The following is a 15570-nucleotide window of genomic DNA, read 5'->3' as shown; positions in this document are numbered from 1 at the left end:
TCATAAACGTATCTAAAAATAAATTCAAACTGTTACATGTAGTTGTAGATTTCTTTTTTTAAGTGCAACATCAATGTACTAAACACAAAGTCCAACATCAATGCACTGAGTACAAATAATTTAAATAGATGAAATCTCAACCCAATATTATTGCTACAACCTTCTACCCTCTAAGCTAGAGATTGATTCCTTATAAATACATTCATTATCATCATTATAGATGAAATACTTTATTAAATACCGATTTTAATACTTAATTTGACGAGTGGCACAAACCTTCAAGGAAGACGTTTAAAGTAACATTGTATTTGTAATAAAAATCATGTCAACAGGAAGAACATTTGTGACACAGTTTCTGATGGCAACATTACCGTACATTGACATCGAAAAGTATAACTGGTTCTTTTAAAATAATGATATAATGCAACACAACAATTAACGAGACATTGAATTGAATATGAATAACATATATTTTATCTATTTCGGTCAATAAAATACTTTCCTCTCTAAAATGCCAAGCATTGTATTTGACTCATTCAAAAGTCTGTTGCTATAATTTGTTTCGTTAAGTAAGTTAATTTATTTTGAAGGTAAAAAAAATGTTCCAATATTTTGAATTTTTCACTTTATATTTAATCAAAGTATATTTTTATATGAATAAAATATTTCACGAAAGAAAATCATTGAAGATAAGCAGATGTGTTCCTTGCTAGATTTGGATGTTAAATTTTCACACTGGAGAATTTCCAAAATTCGAGGCAAGTGAGATGATTTGTCATTAGTGGTATTATCGATGATCATTTAATCTAAGTTAACACTTGAAACTATCTAACAACGCTGAATTTTGATAAATATAATAAAAAATGCAAGGTTTATTATTTACAATATTTGGATGATTCAAGTTTACGTAGTATTGTACACAAAATAAACAACAGAAAAAAGATATTTCCTTCCCTGTAGTTCGTTTTCAGTTTTTATCGACGACGTTGTCTGTACGGCTCTTTTTATCGTGTGAGTCTTTCCTGGTTTGTTTGTTGTAATCGTGTATTACTTGTACTCAACGCGGTCGAGTTGTAACCGGTTTTCTAATACTAGTAGTCGGTTATTTCACAATCGTAGCAATATGTTATTTTATTCTTTGACAAAATATATAATTGTAAAACATAAAACACAGTCGAACAGGAACTTTTTCGTATTCCTGAGTTAACATGGAACATTAATAAGCTTTATATGGATAGAAATTATATAGATAAAGGAAGATGGGGGTATGAGTAAAATTGAGAATGGAAAAAGGGGATGTGTCAAATAGACAACAACCCGACCATAGAATAGAAAACAGCAGAAGGTCACTAATCGGTCTTCAAGAAATTCATGCACCCAGAGGCGTATGAGTGCCAATGTGAAAACTCTCCATCCAAGTCACAATTTGTAAAAGAAAAGAGGGACGAAAGATACCAAAGGGACAGTCAAACTCGAAAATCTAAAACAAACTGACAACGCCATGGCTACAAATGAAAAAGACAAACAGAAAAACAAGTACACATGACACAACATAGAAAACTAAAGAATAAACAACACGAACCCAACCAAAAACAAGGGGTGATCTCAGGTGCTCCGGAAGGGTAAGCAGATCCTGCTCCACATGCGGCACCCGTCGTGTTGCTTATGTAATTACAAATCCGGTAAAAAGTCTAATTCGGTAGGTCACATTCATGAAAGGGAAGGGGATTGTAGTTACGACGTAAGGAACATATCCGATATCATTTGTGAAACGGTTATTCCATAACGGTCAACCAACTCGTGATGGCGTCCGTAAAATTTACGAAGGGATGATTTCAACTTCACCATTTGGAAATCTTGGTTTAATAGCTTCCTTGTGAGCAGTAACCCTCTATCAAGAAAATCATGATAGGAAATGCACGGGAATATCGTATCAATTGGGAGATATATACCCCGAATGCAGGTGCTGCTGGAATGTTGCTACTTAGAAATGGAAAGTTCACAATTGGAAAGCTAAAATCATCTCTTTTGTCGTAAAGTTTTATCTTCAACCGACCCTCATTGTCAATTTCTAGATGTAAGTCAAGATATGAAGCCGACTTAACTGTATCTGTAGTATCCTTTATCTCCAATTCGATGGGATAGATGCGATCCACATAGTCACCAAATTTTGAATTGTTTAGTGAAAGAACGTCATCTATATAGCGGAAAGTAGAGTTAAAGGATATTGCTTACTTCTTATCTTTCTTCCTAAGAAGTTCCTGCATGAAGTCAGCCTCATAATGATAAAGAAACAAGTCAGCGAGTAGAGGTACACAGTTTGTTCCCATTGGGATGCCGACAGTCTGTTGAAAAACACGTCCTCCGAACGTAACAAATATGTTGTCCATCAAGAAATCAAGCATCTTGATAATATCGGTTTCAGAGAATTTTTTATTTGAATCAGAATGATTCTTTATAAAGTAGGATTTATCCCTCCCTAAGACAAGATACTTGTATCTACGTTGGCCATTATTTTTTATGAAGCAAAGTAATACCAACTCTTTTAATTTGTCTTTTAGTTTGGAATGTGGAATACTTGTGTAAAGAGTAGAAAAGTCAAATGTTTTGATACTGTTACAAGATGAAAGAGAGTTAGATTGTATGTACTCTAAAAGATCTTTGGAATTTTTAAGTATCCACATCTGATTCACGCAACCTCTAGAATAGGCAGTTTCCCAATAACTTTGAAGCCCGTCTTTGTTTGATGATAAAATGGATGTTAATAATTTAGAAAGGGGTTTCGTGGAGCACTTGGAAGACAAAGCAATATACCATTGTTTGTAAGGACACTCATGTAGTTTAGGTATCCAATACAGTGATGGAAGATCCAGTTCTTCATCTTTGGTTGAAATACCAAAGGAACAAAGAACAGACCTATGATTATCCAGGATTTCCTCTTCAGTAAGTGTCGTGAGGGTATATGTTGGGTTTCCAAGTGAATTGTCTATACCTAATTCGTTTATCAAGCAATTAATGTAATGACTTTTACAGACAAAAACGATGTTATTTGGGGCTTTGTCTTCGGGGACAACAACATATTTATCATGGAGGTCAGATAGGTGTTTAGCAACATTTGGATCTTTGAAGATTGTCGTAGCATGGGCATTGATGGACCCATTCAGTTTCTTAATTCTGATTTGTATTAACGACCTCACTGCCTTAATCCATTCGGATAGAGTGTCTATGTCTTCCTTCTCGCGCTTAGCCCATTGCCTGGCATAATCCTCGACTGAATCCATCAGAATTTTAAAGTTGTATTTCCAATTGATGGATTTAGGCTCTCGATATTTCGGACCTTTCGATAACACGTTTCGTAGAGAAGTGTTATTAACAATGTTAAGTTCTCCGGTAATAACGTGGCCAGCAGGATTATATGTAAATGTTAACATTTATTGTGCAAAGTACGGCATTCAACACGGAGCATTAGCTCACACCGAACAGTATACTATAAAGGGCCCAAACATGACTAGTGTAAAACGATTCAAACAGGAAAACAAACCAACGATCTAATCTATACAAAAAACGAGAAACAAGAAACATCTATAAACCACAACAACGAATAGTAATTACTGAACAACAGTTTCCTGGCTAAAAAAAGTCTAAAATATACCACACATCTATATATCTAAGGTGTCATCAACAATGCTATGTTATGTCTCATTTTTTAAAAACAAAACGGTTTGTGTAAAATAACAGAATGCATATAAAGACATAACTTTTGCACATTGGTCTACATCATTTCAATTAAGAACAGTGTTATCAAATGTTTAGTTGTTCAACTTTTATTATATTTGAAAAATTGAAAAAAGTTATTTAAACTATATTTTCTTTGATTCGATTCCAATGGAAAACAACTGTCATAATATTGACTTCATGCAAGCAATTTCTGACGAAAATTATAAGTTAAACCTAGACTTATAGCTATAAATATATCTCCATTTTGTAAGACATTTGTTTATAATTTAGTTTTTTGAAAATAATCAGTGAGTAACAAAAAACATAATAGGTTATTGGTCAAAAATTGAAATCCAGCAGCTAGAACAGTGTAAACAGACAACTGACTAACAATGCAAACAAACATACAAAATAAACCCAACACATACGCCAACAAATCTGTTTTTATACTTCATCGTTAGTTTAACAAACACGCTAATCAAAAACGACAACAAGAAAGAAAAAAAGAGAGAGAATCATTAAAGCGAGATTTTTTTTCATAAACATTTCTAAAAATAAATTTCAATCAGTAACATGTAGGTGAAAATTTCTCTTGTGCAACATTAATGCACTGAATACAAAATGCAACATAAACGCACTGAATAGAAAGTGCAACACTAATGCACTGATACAAAGTGCAACATTTATGCACTGAGTACAAATAATTAATATAGATAAAATCCTAACCCGATATCATTTCTATAATTTTTAACCCTCTAAGCTAGAGTTTGACTCATATAAATACATGCATTATCATTTATATAGAGGAACTACCTATTTAAATACCGATTTTCACATTTAATTTGACGAGGGGCACATGTCTTCAAGGAAGACGTTCAAAGTCAATTTGCATCTGTAATAAAAACCAGGTCAACGATAAGAATATTTGTGACACAATTCATGAATGTTACATTACCGTAAATTGACATGCAAAGTTATGACTGGTTCTTTTTTAAATGTTAATGCATTGCCAGATATTGTTTTGTATTGTATACGTTTTGTCAGGTAACTTAATTTTCGTTAAAGCAAACAAATCTTTAAATATATTGTATTTTGTTTCTCACGAAACTAATTTAGAAGTAAATAGTTCACCGAATAAAGAATACACAATTAAAGATTATTCCAGTGTAATTTCGATATCCTTAATTTTTATCCTTAAGTGACATTACGTCTCAAACTTACTGGTGTTTTGCCAAAACATTTGTAACCTGTTCAAATTTGTGAATCAGTTTTTATGAAGGATAAAATTTACCACATATAATTTATCAATAACAAGTTAAATTGAGAATGGAAACGGGTAATGTGTCAAACAAACACGAACCTGACCCAAGAGGAAAACAAAGCCGAAGGCAACCGATCGGTCTCCAAAACATCGATGCAATCAAAATGTGAAAAGCGTATACCATCTTGCAGTTTTTTTGTCATTTATCATATTTCTAAGATATCATCATATTTCTAAGATATCATATTTATCATATTTCTAATGATGTGTAACATTGTCCCAGTTCATAATGGTAATGATATTGTCTTCGTTATATCATTTGCTGAACGTTTGTTTTATGTTTTGAACTTTCATATGTTTATGCCTCGAGCATCAATAAAGACAAGAAAATGCAAATGCCTTTTACAGCGATGTTTATCCTTAGTCTATAATGAAATTGTTATCAAGAATTGCCTCCCGTACACCATGGATCTGACTATTTGATTAATCGTACCTAATTCTATGAAGTATTTCATTAGTATCTCCCATTTAAAACAATTTGTATGTTGTAAAGTTATATTTCATTTGATAACAGAAAAACAACATAAAAATCAAGTAAATTGCAGCAAATTAATATTACAAAACTCTTGATGCCAGTTCATTGAGTGAAATTAGAATAAAAGGTGACAAGGCTACAAATGTTTATTTAAATATCTCAGAACTTTTCATCAAAAATATTGGTTGATATCAGGTGCTTTAGATAGGCATTCAGATTCGGCTTCACATGTAGCACCGTTTGTGTTGCTTTTGTACGTTGTCAAGTCTATTCCATTAGGCTAAATTCGAGGAAAAGAGCGATGGCTTGCCATACCTGTAATTTGAACATGTTCGTAGCTATCTATGAAACCTGAATTAAATATTGGTAATATGTTCGTGATGGCGTCTGTATAATTGTCGAAGGAATGAATTCAATGTCATTTCTGGGTACTCATGGTTTAAAATAAATGCTTTCTTGTAAGACACAGCACTTTATTTAGAAAATCATGATAGTAGTTGTAAGTTCTGGAATACTGTATCATAAGAGTATCATAGGAGTAAAGAAAAAATACAGAACTTCATGATATATATTATAAGAAGAAGTTAATTAAAACTGATAAATTAAACGACAGACGTTATACACCTGACTTGGTACAGGTTTTGTTTTCCGAAGAAAATTATTGGACCAACCTTGTTTTATAGATAACTTAAACTCTCACTGATTTACGTACAATCCACAATATATTATAAAAATGACGGATACCTATGATAATATAAGTGGTACTTATTTTTCTCTACCTGATGAGATGGTATCTATGATAAGTTTATTTATTGACAATACATGTGGTGCTCACGTCATAATTGTTTAAAAAATAATCAAAAAAGAGAGGAAGAGCTTTTTAATACGATATACTAACAGAGAAATGGATTAAATGCATGTCTTTTTATTCACGTTGCTCTTCAATATATTTTGTTCCAGATTCTTCAGTAAATTTTCTGGGTACCTGTGCTTTTAAATGCAGCATGCAAGATAGAACGTACACACGAGCTTTATCCAACAGAGAAAATCTTACAAGGATTACATTCAGCAGCGATGATCCAACTAAATTAGTAATGACAGACAATGGAATCGTTACAGGAGTTGAGGAATGTTTCATTAGATCAAGTCCATTTATTATTTTGAGGTAAACTGTACTTAATTAAATTCAAAATATTTTCATGTCGATTACTTAGATATACGTGGTTATGATTAAAAATGATATCTTGATATCATTGCAGATTTAAATGTTAAAATAATTCCAATTAGTTTATAGTGATATGGTGTATGCTTCGTTCCGCTTATTCAAATAGATGTGTTTTATCTCCTTTTGTTTCAGGTGGCACGGTAGTATTTCCTGGCCCATAAGGGATAATGATAGCCTTTTTAGAATGTTCACCACTTTCTAACACTGCAAAAAATTCTACATTTACAGTTAACTGAAGTACTTTCATTTTACCATTCAGAAATGAATTTGAATATGTATCATGACCGTTTACTTTTTTTGCTATTTTAAAAATCCTAAGGCCACTAGTACTTTTAGGTCTTTTATGGTGCAGTGAATGCAAAATTAAAAAAAATTCTCAAAAATTCATTTTCATCTGTATGTAAAATTATTTCATATTTTTCTACACCTGATTCATCACTCAGTTTGGGAAAGTATGTTCAGTTGATGCTGTATTTTTTGTCCAATCACACTGTTTAGATACATTGACCTAAGTAGGGTACACAAAAGAGCAACCTAAATTCTGGAAAGCAAATACTACCGTGCCACCTTAACCAAGACATAACAAACTTGAAACCAGTCATGACACCTATGATGCATAGACTTCTTATTTTGGAACCTATTACAATAAAAAATACTAGTCTGCACTCATTTCTTACCAAAAAAAAATGAAACATTACATCCCTACCCCATCTGGCAGATTTTCACTTTTTTTTCATCTTACCATTTTTACTTAAGGAGTGAACAAAACACAAATATATGATGTTACAAATCAACACAGAAGTCAAACATGGTGATTCAGGAGGAATTAGTGGATTGCCAACTGTGTTTATGGTTAATCTGACTGAAAGAAACAGTTTTAGCACCAAATCATGAAAACTGGTATTAAAGTCCATTCCACATTTTAAAGCATGCCTTATATCACTTTAAACATTTCCAGATTATGAGGATAATACAAAAAGAGTCTTTAGATTGCAGTTAACTATTATTCCAAAATCTGTTTGACAATACATGTACTAGAACACATCTCTAAGTTGACTGTTTGTCTATTTCTCATTTATGCATTAAGCTAAGTTATGTCCCCTTACATAATCAATTTGCCTTTATTGTGCTTTTCACTGTCAGAAAATCTTAACAACTAATGGTATTTGCATGGAAAATGAATAAACCATTTAATCTTGATGATATAACATCATAAATACATACTTTGTCAAAAATAAGGTCTAATCAATGTAAAGAAACCCCTATTTCTATCTCTATTTCAGACCAGTATGAGAGCTTAATGAATAAGTAAGGACCCCTTAACCACTTACTAGTTCCCCAAAAGCTCCAACTGGTGTCATGTTACATCAGAACTACAAATTAAACCTCAAGAAAACTAGTATAGCTGTACTTGTGTGGAAAAAATAAGAAATTATGCAATTTATTTATTTCGGTGAAAATAATAGGATGTACATGCAATCGAAGAATGTCGCGTCTCAAATTTCAGTGGTTGCATATGTGTCAGACACTGTGAAAAGTCAAAGCGAGCATTTATAATTAAAAATGTAGTGCAAGTTACATAAAAATAATGAATTTCTACTTTCTAGGTAAACTTTTACATTATTACCTACAGACCAGGCAAAATTTGCTGAATCAGCAATTGTTACTCTCAGGGGTGGAATTTAAGGCTTGTTTTTATCATAGTTGCCCTTAATCAACTTTGTATTGATAAACTTACAAATTGCATAGGTAAAAACAGTTCCTTTATTGATTTAGTGTAAAAATATATATCCCCCTTAAGGTGGCACGGTAGTATTTCCTGGCCCATAAGGGATAATGATAGCCTTTTTAGAATGTTCACCACTTTCTAACACTGCAAAAAATTCTACATTTACAGTTAACTGAAGTACTTTCATTTTACCATTCAGAAATGAATTTGAATATGTATCATGACCGTTTACTTTTTTTGCTATTTTTAAAATCCTAAGGCCACTAGTACTTTTAGGTCTTTTATGGTGCACTGAATGCAAAATTAAAAAAAAATTCTCAAAAATTCATTTTCATCTGTATGTAAAATTATTTCATATTTTTCTACACCTGATTCATCACTCAGTTTGGGAAAGTATGTTCAGTTGATGCTGTATTTTTTGTCCAATCACACTGTTTAGATACATTGACCTAAGTAGGGTACACAAAAGAGCAACCTAAATTCTGGAAAGCAAATACTACCGTGCCACCTTCAGGCGAGACATTCCCGGAAATGGTACTCATTCCGAGTACTGTTGTAGAAAAGATGCCAAGTATGACGACTCTGAGAACATACGAGTGACTCATTATGATCAATGGAGTATGTAGAATATGTTAATTTTCATGATAATAGTTATCAAAAGTTACCAGGATTATAATTTAGTACGCCAGACGCGCGTTTCGTCTACATAAGACTCATCAGTGACGCTCATATAAAAAAAAGTTATAAAGTCAAACAAGTCCAACGTTGAAGAGCATTGTGGATCCAAAATTTCAAAAAGTTGTGCAAAATACGGCTAAGGTAATCTATTCCTGGGACAAGATTAAGAGTTTTTTTTAATATGGTGTCAATAGGGTTACAATTATGCGCAACAATGATAATTTTTCCGCTACACAATATCATAAATAGATACATTGTAACATATAGCTAAAAAGGCTATATAGCTGAGTGTTACCCTATGAGGGCAAGGTAATTCTTCAGTGGTATCAATAATTTACTTGGTGTCCTAGTGAAATGTCTGTTTGCAACCATTTGAGTAGTATCTAAATAAAAATGAGCTCATACAAAGCCCTGTTGTGTCACATCAATACTTTGTTGTCTCCAATATCAATGAATACATATGAATCCAATTGTGCACAGTCGTATAATTTCTATAAATTTCTGGTGTGATGTTTGAACGTAATATTTAACAGAAGTGTTTCGTGATTATCCACATTTATGCGACGTATGTACTGGTATTGACCTGACTGGAACACGTGCATTTGCAGGTATTTATACTCTATCCTTTCAAAATAGTATTACTATTCAAAAATTTGCTGATGAATAGTATACAAGATATATTAAATTTTACTTTTATCTCGTTTTCCAAATATCCCTAAATAGTTGTAGATACACATATTTTGTTATTTTAGTTGCTGGTATTTTGTTTTTGGCAATGCCAAAACTAAAGTTTTTTTTTCGTTTTTAAAGTGAAGTTGTGTGTGTTCCTACCGATATTTTTTCCTACGACAACGATATAAATTCATATATATATTTATATCAGTTAAATCAAAATTTTAAAATCATTAGTGACATATTTTCGTCTGTTAGATCATTAAATACACAAATAAAGGCAACAGTAGTATACCGTCGTTCAAAAGAAAATTGTCTCTGCTCTAATAGAAGATATTTTGACTAGGTATGAACTCACAGCACAGATGAAACCAGCAAAGCAGCAGACGATAACATAGTAGACAAAACCTGTATTACTACCGTTATATTTGAGGCAATTCCCGTAGTTTCTGGTTGCTTCATTGCTGTGTATATTCTTTACCAAACTATATAGTTTGAGCACCAGTCGATCACTAATACCTAAATTGAAACGTTTCTGAATGACGTATGCACTTTTAAATTTCTATTGTTAATAGTTAAACCAATGCATAGATGTTGTCACTTATTAGGGTCTCATTAATAGCTAGTTTTTGTATTGCAGGTTTGAACGTTGGTGAGTATTTCTTTATAATTTTTTTTTCAATTAATCATACAAAGAAATACAATGTAAAAGAATGAATGAGTAGGGTATTCGAGTTATTTTAATATCGAAGGTGCTCAATTATTTCCACCTTTTTAAAACAATTTCTAATTTGTTCATAGCTATATAAACTCGCCATAGGTACCATAATTGGAATTTTGTATTTGCGCCAGACGCGAGTTTCTTCTACAAAGACTCATCATCGACGCGCGAGTGTAAAAAGTTTAAAAGGCTGAAAAATTACGAAGTTAAAGAGCATGGAGGACCAAACATTCATTAACGTTTTGCCAAATACAGCTAAGGTAACCATTCCTGAGGTAGAAAAAAAACATTAGTATTTTCAAAAGTCAAAGTTTTGTACTGAGGCATTAGTATTTTCAACAATTAAAAGTTTTGTACTTAGTTTATAATTGTTATCATATCAATGATAATTCATGTCAACACAGTGCTGACTACCTGGCTCGTGATACCCTCGGGGAATAAAAACTCCCCCAGCAGTATTACGACCCAGTGGTTGTAAGTAAACTCATCATAGAAACCAGGATTGAAATTTTGAATTTGTGCCAGGACTAGGAGGAATCGAACCATTCTTCATGTTTAAAATCCAACAGTTGTAAATATAATGGAATTTGATGCGACTGTCATACAAGTGAGAGGTTAAGCGCTATCAAACAAGGTTCAATCCACCATTCCTGAGGTAGAAAAAAAACATTAGTATTTTCAAAAGTCAAAGTTTTGTACTGAGGCATTAGTATTTTCAACAATTAAAAGTTTTGTACTTTGTTTATAATTGTTATCATATCAATGATAATTCATGTCAACACAGTGCTGACTACCTGGCTCGTGATTTACATTTGAAAATGCCTGTATTAAGTCAGGAATTTGACAGTTGTTATCCATTCGTTTGATGTGTTTTATAATTTGATTAATATGAACTTTCCGTTTTGAATTTTCCTCAGAGTTCAGTATTTTTGTGATTTTACTGTTTACTACATTCTCTTTTCAGGGTGTGCAATTGGTATGTATATTATCTACATTAAAAAAAACAGATAGTTCAAATCTTTCAGGCAGAATTCAAAACATATCTCTAAAAGTCTGAATATTGTTAACACTCGGAATATATGCTGAACTAAATTTGATATTCATATCCTTCAATGTTGCAAAAAATGAACATTTTTGGTGAACACAAGAATGATAATGTAATCCCTTTCATATTTTGTATTTTTCCTTTTTGTAACACCTATAATTTGAATGACCTTCGTTTAATATATTTTAAATTGGAATAGTTCATATCAATATTGTTTTCAGATAACTTTATATTAACATTATCATATCAACTGTGTTATCTTTTTGTTCTTTTACGCTCAGTGTTAAATTTTGACAAATACAATGCCTACCCATGTTAAAATGAACAATCTTATATCTTGTTGTTCGGTGTGAGCCAAGGCTCCGTGTTGAAGGCCGTACTTTAACCTATAATGGTTTAATTTTTAAATTGTTATTTGGATGGAGAGTTGTCTCATTGGCACTCACACCACATCTTCCTATATCTAAAGAACAAGATATGATGTTAAATCATGATGTTAACGTTATTTAACGTTTATATTAATATATTGCAATATATCGTTTAGTCTTGTGATCATTAGTTAAATAATTATATAAAAAAGAAGATGTGGTATGATTGCCAATGAGACACTGTCCACAAGAGACCAAAATGACACAGACTTTAACAACTATAGGTCACCAGACGGCCTTCAACAATGAGCAAAGCCCATACCTCATAGTCAACTATAAAAGGCCCCGACAAAACAATGAAAAACAATTAAAACGAGAAAACTAACGGCCTTATTTATATAAAAAATATGAACGAAAAACAAATATGTAACACATAAACAAACGATAACCACTGAATAACAGGCTCCTGACTTGGGACAGGCACATATAGAAATAATGTGGCGGGGTTAAACATGATAGCAGGATCCAAACCCTCCCCCTAACATGGGACAGTGGTATAACAGTACATGTACAACATAGGAACGAACTATGAAAAATATAAATAATTACTTTCAAGTATAATTCACGTGGCGGGGTTAAACATGATAGCGGGATCCAAACTCCCCCTAAAATGATACAGTGGTATGACAAAATAACAACGAACTATGAAAAATATAAATAATTTTAAGTATTAATCACGTTACGGAATAATATAAGTAGAAGTTTTTCAAAGGATCTATGAAAACATGAAAACATAAATATATATTTGAGTGCAGAAATACATTAAAGCCAAACTTTTATTCTCTATCGGGGGACTGACAAAAATACAAATTAATCTCTGCGAAGACTACCACCTGTATCGAATAAGATACATTTGGTTAGCTTTGTAAAGTTCAGTAGGGAAATACTCTTTTAAGGAGTGTATATCCGATCGATGAACGTTATCACGAGATTTGTAATTGGCTCACAGGGATACAAGTAGGATATTGACAGTTTCAAATGTTTATGAGAAACAATGGCCTGCATGTCTTATTTTAACTTTATTTGTCGTCCTTTTCAAGTGATGGAGCCAGGTAAGTTTTAACTATATAAAGTGAATAGTCATAGAAGAACATTTTACTGGTTCGAATAAATTGTAAATATGACTACTTAATATAAAAACAGATTCATAATGCACATTAGCAGTATAATACCAATGTTTAAAAAATAGTAAGTTTAATGAACTTTTATAGAAAGTCGCTAACAAACCCATATGTTCGGCAAAAGTTTTTGATAACCATTTGCATACAGAATTATAAAATGACACTACAAAACACCAATTAACACTGTTCGAAGACGTACCATTAAGTTAACTTCTCCTTACATGAATACACGTTATGACTTTATTTGCAAGCCATAAGGCAGGAAGCCAAAGCGATGTCTTTTCTGATTAATGAATTTTATCAAAGTATGTTATGACAGACCACAACTATATAAAGAATATCAAGCTTAATAAGGCCATCTGGTACATGAAAATATTTTATTGACCATTGAAATTCTATATGTGGAATCAGTATCAGAAATAGAAAACATTTTAGCCTAATAACGTCTGTGGTCTCATAGTTTTACAGGGACGTTTTTTACATTCCATTAGTAAAGAGATCAAACAGTTCATTTACTGGTGAAATAAATAATGATTCAGAAAAGTAGTACTGCAACAAGTATAAAAAAGCAGACCGAAGACTATATTATATGTGTACTTTACATCTTCTTTAGAATGTTTTGTAATAGAAAATTGAGAGACGTGGTATGATTGTCAATAAGACAGCCACACATATTTGAAATACAAATATGATAGACATGAACCAATGCCAAATGTAACTCAGGCTCGTGACATGGGACGGGCATAAAAGGAATATGTTTGAAGATTCCAACCTTCCCCTAACATAGAACAGTGTTGTTATAAAATATAGAAATAAAACAAACAATAAAACTAATTTAAAAAATATTAAGTCATCAGATCGGTACAAAACAAATAAAAACACCGATTTAACATGGCAGTGTTTTATACAGGCCACAAACAACAATTCAACAAAATAAATATATAGTAGTAATCGCACGAACTGCCTGCTTTTTCAAAGCAAATAAAATCTTTTATCTAAGACTAAAATCCGTACAAATTCAACGTCTTATGTATTAGGTGTACAGCCGTCATTAACACTGAGGGAAAACAATACCTTGTGGAATGCCAAAAAGAAAGACGGATGGTATAAAGAGATTGTAGTACCGTAAATTTGCATATGCATATAACATTACTATTTAGTTCTGTTTTACTGTACTGAACGATATGACTTTTTTTATGAAAATAAATATAGAAAGTACTTCGGACGTACAAAATTAAGTTAATTATATTTTAAAACCATAACGCTTGTTGTCATTAACGCTTTCATTTTTTTGTGTTCATATCATATCATTATCTGATTGTAACAACATACATTTTGATTTACTAATAAACTTTAGTTTATATTTAATAACATATGAACATTTTAATAAAGTAAACTAATCTAAAACCAAGTAGTGAATAATCAATTGAAATAGTTTTTGATTTGTTTTAGAAATTGGATGCAACATACCTTTAGTGTGTCCAGTAACAATGGAAGGACAAGTCCAGTGTGGTTGTGATGACATGGGTAAACCAGAAAATGGATTCTGCTGTGATGATATGCCCTAGCTAAGTTAGCAAAGTAGACAGAATTTGCAGAGATAGTTTAATAAAATCTATCAATGAGTTTAATGTACAGTCTTGGATATTTTTTTTTTAAAAACAACGAAGCGTATATCATTCAAAACTTGCAATTGACAGAGTGCCTGATTGTTTTAGAAGAGAAAAAATATACATGCTGGCATAAAAGAGAGGCAAAAGATATTGGAGGGCCATTCAAACTCATAGGTCAAACTTATATTTACAACGGCATTGCATAACTTTCATTGACTGTCAGTACCAGTCTAGTATATACTTTATTAAAATGTTCATATGTTATTAAATATAAACTAAAGTTTATTAGTAAATCAAAATGTATGTTGTTACAATCAGATAATGATATATATTTAAGAACATCAGTTGTTCGACCTGTTAGTCAAATGCGTTTTGTTTAAATATACTTTTTCACTCTTTTGGTCTTTTGGAAAATGTTGTTTGTGCTGTTTTTAGACCCTTCTATGACGAAATTTGTTTGACATGCACACGTATAAAAATTGCGGTTTTTATCCAACGCAATCACAGTTTTGAACGTAGTTTTCAATTTAGACTCGTTTATATTTTTTGTTTGGGCATGTATCATATTTCCCCTCCGGTTTATATGATCCGTTCATCCTATATTGTCTCTTAAAATTCAAGAGTCAATCTTAAATTGAGAGTAAATTATATGGCCTTCCAAAAACCGTTTCGATCCCTAACATCACTGAAGAGACATATATTGTCGAAATCTAGATCTGGTGTAGTAAAGAAATATTGACACCGAATGTTTGTGGCACAACATCGTAGCCACAAGTTAACAAAAACATTTTTTTCTGTGGCGTATTAAATTTATATTCAGATCCA

General features: G+C 32.0%; 1 protein-coding gene across 1 annotated transcript; it reads left to right on the top strand.

Moving 5' to 3' along the window:
- Positions 1 to 6476: 6476 nt before the first annotated feature.
- LOC134699144 (uncharacterized) lies at positions 6477 to 14700 on the top strand. The gene is made up of 5 exons (XM_063560805.1): positions 6477 to 6678; positions 8982 to 9085; positions 9679 to 9753; positions 11503 to 11514; positions 14585 to 14700. Exons 1-5 carry the CDS (start codon positions 6518 to 6520, stop codon positions 14698 to 14700), a joined length of 468 nt encoding a protein of 155 aa, XP_063416875.1. The 5' UTR covers positions 6477 to 6517.
- The last annotated feature ends 870 nt before the right edge of the window (positions 14701 to 15570 follow it).

Source organism: Mytilus trossulus, chromosome 1 (assembly GCF_036588685.1).
Source record: "Mytilus trossulus isolate FHL-02 chromosome 1, PNRI_Mtr1.1.1.hap1, whole genome shotgun sequence".
Lineage (NCBI taxonomy): Eukaryota > Metazoa > Mollusca > Bivalvia > Mytilida > Mytilidae > Mytilus > Mytilus trossulus.
The sequence above is the reverse complement of the archived record's forward strand: the minus strand, read 5'-3'. Positions and strand labels throughout refer to the sequence as shown.